We start from the raw sequence: 15,513 nt of genomic DNA, 5'->3' as shown, positions 1-15,513 counted from the left end.
TGTTACACGGAATTCTTCTCTTACTTAATTGGTCCAAAGAGATGCTCCTAGAAAAAACAGTTTTTGATCATAGATTTTAGAAATGCCTCAAACTATATTTGCTTCTTAGAGCTATCCAATGTAAAAATTAGCATATTAAAGACTTTGAGAAGTCTTAGGAGAATGAGGAAACCTACTCTTTCCCATGCGTGACTATAGAATTCTTATTTTCATTGAACACACATAACACACTTTGGGAAAAGCTGGTTTACAGCTATTCCTTTTTCAAAAATATAGCATTACATAATATAGTCACTAGGCATATTTATTTTGATACTATTCCAATATTTAAGAAAATGAATGTGACTAATATATTACTGCAGCATAGACCAGCCTATGCCAACTAACATTAACATCTCTGCCTACACAGGGAAAGGAACCGAGATGAAAGGATCAAAACTCTCCCTGAAAAGCAAAGTAAAATGTTTTTTTCCATATCTTATATCTCAGATCTATGCGGGCCTATATTCCTGATCTATGCATCAGGGAGTGAGAATCGGTATTATCTAAATGTTAAGAATGAATACAAATAAATAACCAAATATATGCATTAGCAAACACCAGTTCATTCCATTTCTAATTATGAAACATGTAATATAATGTAGAAAATGCTAAGAAAACTCATTTAAAAACAAGAAAACGTTATTGCTCTTTTAAATAATACATACATATTAATACATTTAGTTGTAACTAAAAGTAAACTGTAAAATATCAGCAGAGAATTTTAGTGACTTTTCCCTAATATGTGTAATGAATCATGTAATTCAAGTGATTATTATTATGTGAAATTAATTTGAATAATAGGAAATCAAGTTTAAAAAAATTAAATAGTGGAAAGTCTTTAAGTTGCTAATTTAGTGAGTGATAATTACATAATGTGTTGTAACCCAAAAAAAGACTACCATGAGGCATCTCTGGGATGTCAGCAGCATAGCTTGGTGGGGGAAAGATGAAAACAATGAGTTGGCAGGGCCAAGGCTAAGGGAAATGATCCAGGTGTAGATTTGACTCCCTACAGGCCAGTAGTTAAAATTCAAAGCCAGTATTCAAATAAATGAGGAAAATTGAGGTTCGACAGAGGCAGAATGGGGCAGAACAGAAAGGGGTGGGTGCAAAAGATTTGATTAGGTAAATGGGTGAGGGTAGCAACCAATCTTCACACGAAAAACAATGTAATAGCCTTGACTTTGATGAAAGAGACTTATATCTCAAATTTAGTGAACACCATTTAGCAAATAATTTCCCTCTTAAAATGCCTACATAATGATAAATACAAACTATTCAAAGATATTTTGATATGTAGATGCTGAATAGGTGACTAGGCCTACTTACTACCTAAATGACTATATCCTGAATGATAGACTAGCAAGGTATGGAATTCAATTTTATACCCCAGAAAAATCACAAATTCTTATATTATGGAACTTTGGGGTCTGTCCCAAATAGCTGAAACCATAAACATTAAACCTACCAATGCCAAGATTCTACAATATTTAAGGTGGGGTTGGTTCCTAACTGAAACAAAAACTCAGCTATCATTTGGGGGTACAAAGAGAAAAGCCCAATCCTCTTTAAAAACATCTAATGGTGAAGAATAAATTATAAAGGAAGTAAAAACATTCAAGACCACTGAAGTCTTTTTTTAAGTTTAAATATTCAATTGCTTGTAATATATACATCCTTCCCATCCATCCTCTTAAGTCCTCTGTAATAAAGCACTTTTTCTCCAGGTATCAATACTTTTCCAGGAGACCATGAGTTGTAGGGGAGAATATCCGCAGCCCCAGCAGGTGGACTTGACTAGCCCAAACCAAGCATGGTGGTCATATTCTCCTTGTTAGCAACTGGTTTAGGTGTGAACATGTAACAGTATGGAACATTTCTGGCCAGTAAGTTGGGAGGGAAAATTTTTTTTAGGGCATTCAAGAAAAGGTTTCATGGCTCCTAACAGCCATCAGGATGAAGCCAACACAGAGATCAGAGCCCAGACAGCTATGAAAAAGCAAAACCAGATTCCTGGCAAATACCACTCCTGCAGCTGCCTGACCTCTGGACTCCTTGTTAAAGAAGAGAATAAGCTTTGTATTGCTTGAGTAAATTTAATTTAGGGGTTTTCTGTTAGTTGCAGGCATCCTAACTGATACACCAGGCTTTTTTTTTTCCTTTAAAAATATACTAATGTAGAAAAAAATGCATTCACAAACAATTCAAACACAACAGGTTGATATAAAATGCAAAGTTAAGTCTTCCCTGACCTCCCAGTACTACTCCTCAGAAATTATCATGTTACCAGTGTCTATTAGCAGATCTTTTGGTGGTTGTCATTTAAAATTGAAAATAATATATCTAATCATGGTCTTTATCAACTTTAGACAGAATCAACCACCTACCGTGAAAGATTATAGAATTGGTACACTAAGCCTTTTCCTCTCCTTTTTTCTTCTATTTCCCAATGTGAGGTACATTTTACATCATTAACCAATAAATGTAATTAAATCTTTGGTGTACTGTTTATAGATTAATTGAAAAACATTTATAATATTATATAAACAAATTCGTTGTAAATTGAGTAATAAAACAATATCAGTTTTCCAAATGAGAAATTCCCAAGTGTCAAATTCTAATGTATGCTCTCAATTTCTTTCTAGCTTTCTTTATTTCTTCATGAGGGTATATACTCAGCCACACTGTCTAGTTTCCCATGTTGTAACCCTTCTTGTACATTGTAATTCAGAGTAAAAAACCAGTAGTTTTTTCATAAAGGGTATGTGGATGGTAATCTTTGAGTTCTTGCATTTCTAAAATGTCTTTATTTTGGGTTCACCTTCTATTAATATTTATTTGGTTACAAAGTTCAAAAGCATTTTTCCCTCAGATATTTGGAGACACTACTCCATTCCACTTCAGCATCTGCTATTATTTTCCCCATGTCTGTGAAGCGAATTCTTGCTACTTTGTAGGAAACTTTTCACTCCACTTTCCCCACCAAATACTGCCCATTTCTCTGCAACTCTTCCCCAAAAAACTCTACACACTGCTTTTCTAGACTTGGTATCTTCGGCTCCTCCCCTTCATTCTCCTTCTCTCTCTCCCTCCCTGTCACCCTTTTGTAATAATTTATTTTTTGGTGTGGTCGGGGTTGGGTGAGAAAAGGATGCTTTATCTCCCCCCACAAGATGAGACTATCTCACCAGAAGTCTACCGTTAAAGTTTACATTAGGAATAAGACCAGTAATTTTTTAAATTTAGGCATATTTGCAGAGTAAAAAAGAGCAGATGATTCTTGAAAGACTGTAACAAACTACTCACTTATATTAGTATTTTGATGTTTCCATGTACCCCATTATTTTGCAGACATAGCCAAAGAATATTTCAAGAAGCAGAATATGTATGGGGGTGTGTGTGTGCCTATAATTATTTCATTCCTCACTGTCAGAACCTGTTTGATAGCACCAGTTCCTAATACTAGTCCAAAAGTAAACAGATGAGACTATAAGAATCATTCTCACTCTTTATCCACTTTGACTCTTCTGTCCTCAAATACCGTCTTATTTTTAAAATACAACATAGAAACAATAATGACTAGTTTTTATTTTCTTGGAAGAATAATAAAGGAGCTTTTCATTTACATAAGTTGTACTGTCATAATTTGCTTCATGATGGCTTTTATAGGTATAAAATAGTTCTGAAAAAACAATGTTATTCAGAGTGGTGATCAAAAGAAGAAAAGCATGTTCATTAAATGTAAGCTACACTAAATAAAATCATAATGTGTTTGATGGATAATCTTTTTCAGGTCATATTTAATTCAAACAGATGAGAGAGAAAGAGAAAGGGAGGGGGAGAATGGGAGCACAAGCATAATATATGCTATCATCCTTGCTCTACTTCAAGTACCATTTAATATGTGTTCATGCACATGTTCTAAAAATTCATTATGATTTGTTATTCAGTTTTATTTAGGCCAGTATTCACCAAACTTTTGCTGTGGCACACCTGGATTTGGTACTCAATAAAAATGATTCTACGGTCCAAACAATACTTAGTATCTCTACTGGAGATGCACAATATAGGTTAGCTTATTAAAAACTCTGAGAAGCCCAATAAATGGGTATTCAAGGACCCAAATATCCAACATGTTTTGGGGAGGTTTCCCCCCCACACCACCAAGTAATGCTCCTAACACCAGCTGGGTGTGCTACAATTCAACTCAATTTTTTTTTTTTTTTTTTGCGTACGCGGGCTTCTCACTGTTGTGGCCTCTCCTGTTGCGGAGCACAGGCTCCGGACGCGCAGGCTCAGCGGCCATGGCTCACGGGCCCAGCTGCTCTGCGGCATGTGGGATCTTCGCGGACCGGGGCACGAACCCGTGTCCCCTGCATCGGCAGGCGGACTCTCAACCACTGCGCCACCAGGGAAGCCCTCAACTCAATTTTGACACTATCTGGAGACAGGGTCAGATCCCACAGGTTAAGGGCTTAGTCCTACAAGACTATTTTTCACTTCAGATGCCAACTGCAAGCCCAGACTGTCACCTGTGCTTCTGACCAACTGGCCACAGACTGGAGGTTCCCTGGACTCCTTCCCCAGGTTCTATTAATTTGCTAGAGAGGCTCACAGAACTCAGAGAAACACTTTACTTACTGATTTATTATAAAAGGATATGACTAAGAACAGCCAAATGGAAGGGGTGCATAGAGCATGATATGTGGAAAGGACATCAAGTTTCCACACCCTCTCCAGGTGCACCTCTCCCTGATCTCCATGTGTTCACCCATTTGGAAGCTCTCCAAACCCTCTCCTTTTTTTTTTTTTTTTTGGTTTTTATAGAGGCTTCATTACAGAGGCAGGATTGATTAAATCATTGGTTACCAATTCAATCTTCAGCTCCTCTCCCTTCCCAAAAGCCTAGGGGTGGGACTGAAAGTTCTAACCCTCTAACCACTTCTAGCAACCAGCCCCCATCCTTAGGTATGGTCCAAAAGTCACATGCTTAGCATAACAAGAGACACTGCTTTGCTGTCATCACAGGAAATTCCAAAGGATTTAGGAACTGGGAACTGAATGAAAGCCAAGTTGCTAACCCTTCAACAACATGGGTGTTAGGGGCACTGACCTCATGCAGTGGAAAATCTGAGTATAACTTTAGAGTCAGCTTGTTTTATCCACAGTTCCAAAACCACAGATTCAACCAACAACAGACTGCGTAGTACTTAAAATAAATTTTAAGTATTTATTGAAAAAAATCTGTGTATAAGTGGACCTGTGTAGTTCAAACTTGTATTGTTTGAGGGTCAACTGTATACATGAAAAATGTATTCTGATCATCTAAATGACCAAGCATGTATTTCTTATAAATCACAATACTGAACGCCCTTATAAAGAAACACTTAACAAGATTCAAATCTTAATCTATATTTCACAAATCTATTTGAACATGATTTTTTTTTCACAGCATATTTATGATCATCCTGTAGAACCTCATTCTGAAGAGCAAGCTATTTGCTACTCACGTATGGAGTCATAATTGAAACTCCAGTAAAATATCCATGTTAATTCTGTCCAAAAATGTATTCAGTATAAATTCTTTTCCACATTTCTTTAAAAGCACTTGGTTTTGCTGCCATTCTCTCTATACCTGCTCCAATGGGGCACACCCCCACCACTTGATAAAAAGTAGTCTTGTCAAGTTCATTTCTGAGCTCTAAATTGCTAGAAAGAACAATGGCTACTTCTCAGGCATCTTCTTACTGGACTCAGTGGCAGCATTTTACAAAGTTGACCACTTTCTACTTCTCGATAAGCTTTGTTTCACTTTCTCTCAAGACACAAAACTCCTAACTCATTGGCTGCTTCTTCTCAGATACCTTTGTGGGTTCCTCATTTTCTCCTTGTAATTTTAATTTTAGAGCACCTGAGGGTTCAGTTCTTGGATTGTTTCTTTTTATATCTATATATATTCCCTTGGTGATTTCATTTACACTCATGGTTTAAAATATTCCCTATATTTTGACAATTCCAAAATACACATCTTCAGCTCCACACACTCTCTAAATTCAGGCCTATCTCCAACCCTCTACACATTGTCTCTAAGTTGGTATGTCCAAACTGAATTTCCCATCTTCCCTCTTGAATGTCTTCTTGCAACTTTCCCCATCTTAGTTTATGGCAACTATCCTTCTGGTTCTCTATAAACACTAAACTTGGAATCATCCTTTTCTCCTCTTTGATGTCTATATCCAATCGGTAAGCAATTCCTACTGGCAACCACTTCCCACCACTGCCACCGCTACGCTCCTGGTGTAGTGTGTGAGCTGCATCAATTTCTCATCCTGGAATACAGAAATAGACTAACCGGCCTCTCTGTTCCACTGTTGCCCCTCTATAGTCTATTAACAACACAGCAGCCAGTATGATCCTTTTAAAACGTATAGAAGATAAAATCATTTATTTGCTCAGCTATCACATCACATTCCAATGCCAAACCCTTTACAAAAGCTGACAAAGCCCTACATGATCTGTCCTGCCCCCTACCCCACTATCTTTATAAACTCATCTCCAACTACTCCCCCGTGTCACTGACTTCCAGCTACACTGGCTTCTTTGCTTTTCCTAGAACTTGTCACACATTTCCATCTTCCATACAAATAACTCAAGCCTGCAAATTCACCTTCTCAATGAAGCCTACACAGACCATCCAGTTGAAAACTGTAACACGTTTTTGACCTGCCTGCCCTGCCAATATCCTTCCCCTGTATTACACTTCCTTTCTTTTGTACAGTGTATCACCTTACATAGTAAAGTAAAAAATTAATAAACAGAAATCTCAATTATTTAAATAGAATGGGTAGACCAGAATGGGAGCTCTCACACCTTAACACCATAGCAGAGCCCAACAGGAAGAAGAAAGACTTCCTTTCTTTCCTGACAAGAGGTCGGCTGAGACTGTTACAACTCAGCCAATGAAAAGCCATGGACTCTTTACTACAACCCTCTCGGCTTCCTTTTCCCCTCTATGAAATAATTCTCTTCTCCATTTTTGCTGGGAATTGGATGTGGTTTGCCATGGTTATAGACCCTGAATGGCAACTCTTTGTTGATCCCAAATAAACCCATTTTTGCTGGAGAAATTACTGGCAGTCTATTTAAGTCAACAGTAATTATTTTATTATGGTTATTACCGATCTCCTTTCAAGAGAATGTAAGCACCTGCACCCCATACTCCTTACAATACATTATCAATGACAATAAATAAAATTGTATAGCAAATTATCTAGTGTAGAGGAGTAAAAATTATTTTTCCTCTACCCTCCTAGAGAGTCCTCCTCTTTGCTGAGGAATGTCCCCACCCAGGTAATAAAAGACAGATTAGCAAGAGAAAAACAGAAAGAAGTTTAATACCATGTACTTCCTGTATATATGGGAGATAGACAGGAAAACTGAGTAACACTCAGGAATGGCCCAAGTCATCACCTATGGAAAGACACAAAAAGATGAAAAAGATGTCTGGAGTGGGGGGCAGTTACGGGAGATTTTCAGGCAAAGCACAGTAAGCAAGGATATGGTTGTTGTGTCGATTTAAGCCCATGCCTTCCTTACTGCTAAGAGTTCCTAGAGATTTTGTCACCCTCCTCTTCCTTGTCCAGAGAGGGAGACACACTTAAAAATGAAGATTTGCTTATAAATGTAAACGTCTCTTATAGAAGGGTACCATTTACTTGGTTTTCTGAGCTTCTCCTATGATTTTGTTTGTTTACAATAATCAGTATAAGATAATCCTTATGCCAAAGAGGCATATTTTTGGGGTGGCAAATTCTGCTCCCCTTCACTGGGTAGTTCAACCGCAGGGCAAGGAATGAAGAGAAGCTGGAGAGTGGTTTAAGTAGCAAAGTTTAGCTAAGAGGAAGAATCTGAATTTCACAGAAGACAGTCAAAATAAGGCCTGCATGGTAGCGTGAAAAATAAGACAAGAGGCCCAAAACGAAGTTGTTTATGCTAAGCCCCACAACACCTGACCAAAGCTTAAGTACTGTTTCAACTCTCCCAGAAATGGAATCTTAACCCAATCAGGAACTACCTGATGGGCACTAGTGACGTAATCTGCCTGACAGACCCCTGCCATCCCCTAAAGGAAAATGACCTTGCGACAACTTTTTGCTGGTATAACTTCCTTGTCCTGCTTCTTCCTGCCTGTAAGTCTTTCATGTTGTTTAGTTCCTCAGAGCTCCTTTCTATCAGCTAGGTGGAAAGCTGCCTAACACATGAATCGTTGAATAAAGCCAGTAAGATTTTTAAAATTCACTCATGTGAATTTTGTTTTTTAACAATAGGGAACATACACATTGCACATCTGCTGTATCTTCCACTGACTTTGGCTGTGGTTGATGTAAATGTAAACTAAATGTGGATTCATACTGTTTCATCTAATACTGTCTGACACCATCACCACATGGAAGGAAACCTTGGTGTAAGCAGGTTAGGTAAGATAAGGACCTATGCCTGATTCATTGATGCATGTCAGTAAATACAGGGTTGGATGTTAGGGTTTCTCTTCCTTACTGTTGGTTTTCCTTAAATGTCTGAATTCCTTGGGCATCTGTTATGTGTTTATGAAGGACTTACATCAACTTGCACAGAGAGATGAGAAAAGCAGTTTCTTCAGCAGTTACGTATGCCTATGTTAAAGCTCCTTTTTGAATAGGAGCTATGGTTTCTTGTAAGTTGTCACGGTATTTCAACCTGCAGGCAACTGCAGGTGAGTATGTCGTCAGCACGCAGAAGTTACTGTTCCCTACACATGCCAAAGTAAGACGGCTTTATTCACTCTGGGAGTGGAGGGCTGCTATTACTCACCAGCACCCACTCCATCACCAAGTGAAAAATTCACTTCACCTCTGCTCTTTTTTTGGCATCTCAATACCCTCAAATGGGGAGCCTGCCCAGGGATAATCTCTTTCTTCGAAGTTATCCTAAGTCCCTGACCTGCAGAAAAAGCTGTCAACAGTTTACCTGAAGGGGAGAGAAAAGGGCAAGGGTTCCCCATGAAGTTCTACTCTGGCCCATTCTTTCACTTTGCTTCCCCTTCCCCACCCTCCTTAAAAATCTGAGACTTAAAAGCTTCTCCAGGACACCTTGACTGTGGTTCTCTGATTTCCCTCTCAATTCAATTTCTTCTGCTTTATACCTTTTCCTGTATATCATGTCTCAAAACTTCTGTATGGTGTTTTACAGCATGTTTACAACTTCATTATTATATTTTCTGTCATTGGGACCAAGAGGGGAAACAATCATGACTGATTTTATTCAACCTGTCACCTGGGACTAAAGATGCCAGCATTAACATGAAAAATATAAAACCTTAGAGACCTACTGCTGATACCAATCTCTTCTTTATTCTGTTTGGCAATAGTCTCATTTTCCTCTAGTGTGTTTTTATTTGCTTTTACTTCAAAAAAATTAGAATAACTACTCCAGGATTGTACGAATTCTTTTTCTTTTTCTTTTTTTTTTTTTTGTGGTACACGGGCCTCTCACTGTTGTGGCCTCTCCCGTTGCGGAGCACAGGCTCCGGACGCGCAGGCTCAGCAGCCATGGCTCACGGGCCCAGCCACTCCGCGGCATGAACCCGTGTCCCCTGCATCGGCAGGCGGACTCTCAACCACTGTGCCACCAGGGAAGCCCTGTACAAATTCTTAATTGACCTTGGGCAACCTAAATTTTCATGGACTGATCTCAGAATTGGACCTGAAATTTAGAGCACAAAACTACCTACCAATCTGGAGCACCAAAAGAATTTCACGCCTACCACATGCACTATAGCATACAATGCAAGACATACTCAATCCAGAAAACATGAAGAATTAGAGAAATTAGTTCAAGAAAAAGATTAAGTCATGTTATGAATATTACTATTTTACGCCAAAGAAAAAAAAGTGATAGATTTCACATGTTGACTTGTGTAGGGAGTGTAGATTAAGCTACTGTCTTGGTCATTTCATAACTACAGGAGTTTACCATTCTCCTTGTGCATTCAACCCGTATAAACTATAAAGAAGAAAAATTTTAAATTACTGAGGAAACTTTCATGTTGATTACTGGTCTAATTTCTAGTTGCTTATATAACTAACTACTCACACACACACACACCTGTAGATTACCTAAGCGTCTTTATATTTAGTTTGTATCATAAGAGTTATGATTCATGGTACATTTTTCCTTGTAAAAAGTATGCCAAAGAGCCAAATGGGAGGTTAAAAAAAAAGAAGGGGTTCAAATAAATGTTTAAAATGGGAAAAACAAGAAAGATAATCAAGGGTACAGATGTTAACAACATTAAAATAATCCTTAAAGTTCATCGTCATTTGAAAAAATTTTTTTTTTTGCCTCATTTGTTCTGTTTAATAGGCCACAGATAATCCTCAGACCAAAATACAACGTATGGCTATTTTCTTATTATCAAACAAAAGTAGTAGGTATAACTTTCAGGAAATAATTAAGGTGCATAAACATAATAGAATAAATTCATTTTCTTCACAGATGTCAAATTAAAGATGATCACTAACAAATAAAGCTTCATGCAAAGTCTGCTTTTTCCCAACCAGGCCTAAAGAGGAAAGCAGCAGGGGCAAGAATACTTGTTCCTAGCAAACAAATACACCAAAATTATAATTAACAAATTCTTCAAGCTACCAAAATCTGTGAGGGAAGGAGGATGGAGGACGATAAGAAAGCAAGAGAAATTACTAAATGGCAATCTAACAAGGTCACCTCAGGGTTTCAGGTTAGTGAAAAGTAACTTCTAGAATATGGTCTATGATCAGTATAAGCAGCCCAATTGCTTATATACCCTTCCTATCTCCAGAATTGCTGACTAAACTTTTAACAATAAAATGACAACAGAGAACATCATATTGTAAATATTATATTTCTCTCACTCACAAGGGTGTATGAGATATTTACTAGTTTTAATATGTATCCATAGGATTAATACTCATGTGGAGTATAACACGGAAAAGTGCGGAACTAAAGAAATGTCTATCTGAAAACAAAAGCACACATTTCTTAGGATTTAAAAATATTGCACATAATAAGGTTGCACAGAAATTACTGGCTGTTTTTATAAACAGAATGAGGTATTAGTCAATCTCTAAAGATGAGGGCAAAGAAGAAAAACCACACACACACAAAAAAACATAAATCCATACTAAAATCTAGAGCATCAACAATTAAGGAAGAAATGTGAAAATATGTGTAAAATAGCTATGATTTCAACACTACAAAATCATTAGCCAGGGACCAAACATGTAACAAACTCTGGACAATGTTAAGTTTTCAACTTTCTTTGAGTCTAAATGACTATGAGCAATACAATCATTTCCTTTACTCAAATTCTTCTGCATGGTTCTCTGGTAAATATTAAACCATACCTTTCTGAAGCTTTCAGTGGAAATTAACCAAGATACTGCTTGCTATCCTTTGTGGAACGACTCAATTATACAGTTTCACATATTTTGTGACCCAAGTCAGAGATGCTACAGAGCATGCAATTTTAAATTAGCAAAGGTTTCACTGCAAAAAAAATCATTCAAGTTCACACAATTTAAATCTACAATAACTTTTAAAATTTAACCTTTAAATATTTATCAGGCAAACTCATTTTTTCCTTGGTAATAAAACTGGTCATGTTAATAAGCCCAAGGGCAGGTAGAGAAAAAAGACCAGGCAGAATTATAATATCTTTTTTTAAAGAACCTTGCCTAATCAGGGAAATTAATAATTAGCTATTTCTCTACTAACTGAATGTTGCTGAATTTCTCAAAAACAATTTAAATATATTTGATAGCTATATCAAGTTAAGTGAAATCATGCACTTGTCAAAATAGTTCACAAAAAATTGGTTCTGCATCAAAGATATTGAAGAAGAGTCAACTAGTTGGGTTTAAAGAGAACAGAAAAAGGACAAACTACTGCCCTGAACAGTCAGTGTATGTAGTAACCATATTTCCTTTTCGTTGAGTGACAGTCCTACAGTGCTTGCTAGATCCATGGAAGCTATTTTCAGTCTGTACTGTATGTCGATTGGTGGTGGTGTCAAAACCACTAAAAGAAAACATTTTCTCCATATCTTCAAACATGTCATCAAACAACCCACCTCCAAAAGAAAACTCCTGGAAATGGTGCCTTTGTCTACTGGAACCATCCTGGCGTGCCTGGAAGTGATTTTCAAAATGCTTCTTGGACCGAGTGTTTTGGTTTTGACCAAAAAAACCAAAGTCTTTAAATAAGTCATCAAAATTGAAGTTAAATGACTGCTCAAAAGGACTTCCACTAGCTCTTTGTCCTTTACCATTAGTAAAAGCACTATGTCCAAGTGTATCATATTCTTTTCGCCTATTAGCATCTGAGAGTGTTTCATATGCTGAAAGAAATAAAAATACTTTAGTAATTGAAAGTAATCAAAATTACATATACCCAAACCTCTTAAATTTATTTTATGAAAGTATTTCACATCACAAATAAAACCAAATGCTACTAACATAAAAGTCAGAAGTCACAAAAGGCAAATACTTTGTCTTATTCACTGCACACTATCAGCAGTTAGCAAAATGCCTGCCTCTAGTAAATAACCAATAAATATTTGTTAAATGCTACTATTAATACAAATAAATATGGGAGCAACAATTTCAGAGTTATTATTTGTGCAAAATCATCACTTGTATGAAAGAATTTAATGAGCAAATTCAGAGGAATTCATTTTTCACTTACTAGTTGAAGTAAATGTTTAACTCCAACTCCCTACTCAGTTACCTCCACCCACCATTAATTACTAAATGCTCAGGAGATGCAATTTGTTTTAGAATTAGTCTTAAGGCAACTTGTTTCATACTTTTCCTTTAAAGACAAATGTGGCTTTGAGATGTAGACCAAGTGAGGAAGAAAAAAAACCAAGGCATTTTAGAGTCTATTTAATCTTTTTATGCTTAATCTTTTTATATTTAATCTCCATAATTCATAAAAACTTTCTTAAATTAATTCATAAGTTTTGGGTATCTAAAATTCCTTCTGACATAGAAACAATAAGCAACTTTATAAATAACAAAAGAATGAAATAATACATTTTCAACATTTTCAGATCTGAATGCCAAAAAAATATATACTTCCACACATCCAGGATCAAAATATGTTATAATAGCCTTGAGAATCTCACTCTCACTATATTCATGTGTAGATCCCACTCTCCCTCCCGCCTCCACAAAACCTTCAAATACATACAAACTTCTTAGGTATCATTCACCTTTACTAGTTAATACCTGCGAGACCTTGAAGATAGTCATTTACGTACCTTCTGCAATCTCTCTGAATTTTGCTTCAGCATCAGGACTCTTATTTTTATCAGGATGGTACTTCATGGCCAACTTGTGAAAGGCCTTCTTGATTTGGCGCTCTGATGCTGTCTTTGGCACACCTAAGATATCATAGTAACTTTTTGAGGCCAAAATTAATTCAGTTATCATTAAAATGCAGATTGCAAAGATGAAAACTGACTGGGGAGTAGCCATTTCTAATATCCTAAAAAAGAAAAGAAAAAAATATATTATCCATGGAACTAATCTTAAGATTTTTCTTTTAAAAGAAACTGAATGAGCTTTTAGGATTCAAAGTATATTAATGCAGTATCAAAATGTTAAGCATATATAGTGTATCTTGTATCTATTTCCATGATATTTCACTTATACAGGCTGCACAATCCCTAAATTGGTTGTAATCTTGAGAACAAATATAATTCAACCAAATTAAGAAAAATCTTTCTTGGCTTTGCCTTTCCACTAACACTCTGGTCATAAACACAGTAGTTACAAAAATATAGCTTAAAATGATCTCAATATCTCAATCTTCCCTTCTAGAATTCATATTCTAAAGGGATTTTTTTTAAACTTTAACTTAATGGTAAAAAAGTATATTACCAAGGTAATCAGCCCAGTATATCTAAATTAGCAGTAATCTTCCCTCCCTAAGAAACTTTCAGTTTTCATTTCAGCAAGGTGAGCCAAGGATTGCACACAGAGAATCTCAATATTACATAATATTGACAACGCAACACAATAGAATGTAATCTCTCTTTTTTTATAACTGTAAGATCCCAAATATTTAACAAAAAAGCATGGATAAATGAGTTTTAAAAACTCATAATTAATAGAATTTAAGATTTCTGCGAAGGCTGCCAGAAAAATGAACTTTCATAGTTTGTACTTTAGATAAGGTAAATTCTTTCTAACTTCTCAAGAGTCGTTGAAATGTTTCTCTAACCTTAAAGAAGTCTGAACCTAGAATTCAACTGAGAATTCTTGAGAGTACAGATCAAATGACTTGGGATTCAAACGACCCTGTTTGTTGAACACCGTACCACAGGAGTCCTTAAGAACCTAGGATGTCATAACAGCGGACGAAAGACGCTCTGGTTTGTGCAAACTGCCTGCGTTCCTCTCCTGTTGGCCTGTTCAGAGCGTAATTAGCAGATGGATTACTTCTTCCCAGAGAGTCACTCACAGTCACGCGAACCAAGGATCAAGTACGAACTCCTGGTTTAAAGAACACAAACCAAGCGCGTACCGTGACTGATCCCTAGTCAAAGGGCGGGTCTAAAACTGACAGGGAGGCATGTTCCCAGTTTCACAAACCTTACTCCACAGTTTCAAGTTGAATATACCATACTCTCCTAAAAGACGGACCGTTGCGTTATACTGACTCCTCATTCCCGAGAGCCGGCGGACGGCAAGCGTGGCCCTTACTCCCCAGAGCCAGTGGCTGGTTGGGCTGGACTCGCCCTTTCAGACCTTGCGCCGCCGTCCGGTTGTCCGCGGCTCGGGGTCCAGCTGCCCGACACCCGAGAAGGCCAGCGGCACAACCCCCCCAAAAAAACCGCACTACACTGTGCTTAGGCCATCTCCTTTCTCCTATTATCTTCCTCAAGAACACCAGGCAGCCCGAAGCCCTACCGGCGACCGTGGCGGACACCGAGGCCTAAACCCCCTCCCGGAGACCCCGGCCTCATCCCTCATTCGCACCCTCCAGCTGCAGCTGCTCCTTCAGAGACCGGAGGCGCCGGCGATGCTGACCAGCTACTCCACAGGGCTGCGCGGCTTGGCCCCCCCAACCCCGGCCTCCGTGGCCTCCGGGAGCTGGTGCGCACCCACTGCTGCCTGTCCACCGACCTCACACTCCTGCCGTCGCCGCCGCGTCCCCTCACAGCCAACTCCCCACAGGCGGGCCGGCCGCTGCCCGCGCCACCACCTCAGGAGGAGACCTACACGAAACGTTTTCCTATTGGCTCCCGCCTCCCCACCTGACCCTGGCGCCCTACGCGCACGTGGAAAACTGTTGTTGCCGCTCGGCCAGTGCGTCACTTCCTGCCCCAACCCCCGAAAGGGCCGTACTGAAGCCAGCAGAAGCGGAAGTGAGTCGAGGGTTGCACCG

The 15,513-nt window shown here is 38.1% G+C and overlaps 1 protein-coding gene across 12 annotated transcripts in view; it reads right to left on the bottom strand.

The window, feature by feature from the left end:
• DNAJB9 (DnaJ heat shock protein family (Hsp40) member B9) overlaps positions 1-15,319 on the bottom strand; it is a 562,457-nt gene extending 547,138 nt beyond the window's left edge. For 8 of the 12 annotated variants that reach the window (XR_014326469.1, XR_014326470.1, XR_014326471.1 and 5 more), the window contains exons 1-3: positions 15,252-15,319; positions 13,382-13,608; positions 12,191-12,457 (exon numbers count right to left, since the gene is read on the bottom strand). Coding sequence is in view for 6 of the 12 variants with exons in the window: in XM_082846951.1 (XP_082703077.1) it covers positions 12,191-12,457; positions 13,382-13,598 (484 nt within the window). In the remaining 6 variants the exon portion in view is untranslated. Of the gene's footprint in view, positions 1-7,911; positions 12,458-13,381; positions 13,609-14,443; positions 14,465-15,104 lie in introns of those variants that run through there. The other 4 variants (XR_014326473.1, XM_082846953.1, XM_082846950.1 and 1 more) reach the window with 4 other exon arrangements.
• Between the last annotated feature and the right edge of the window lie 194 nt (positions 15,320-15,513).

The sequence above is a fragment of the Leucopleurus acutus genome, assembly GCF_964270905.1.
Source record: "Leucopleurus acutus genome assembly, chromosome: 9".
In the NCBI taxonomy this organism is placed as follows: Eukaryota; Metazoa; Chordata; class Mammalia; order Artiodactyla; family Delphinidae; genus Leucopleurus; species Leucopleurus acutus.
The sequence above is the reverse complement of the archived record's forward strand: the minus strand, read 5'-3'. Positions and strand labels throughout refer to the sequence as shown.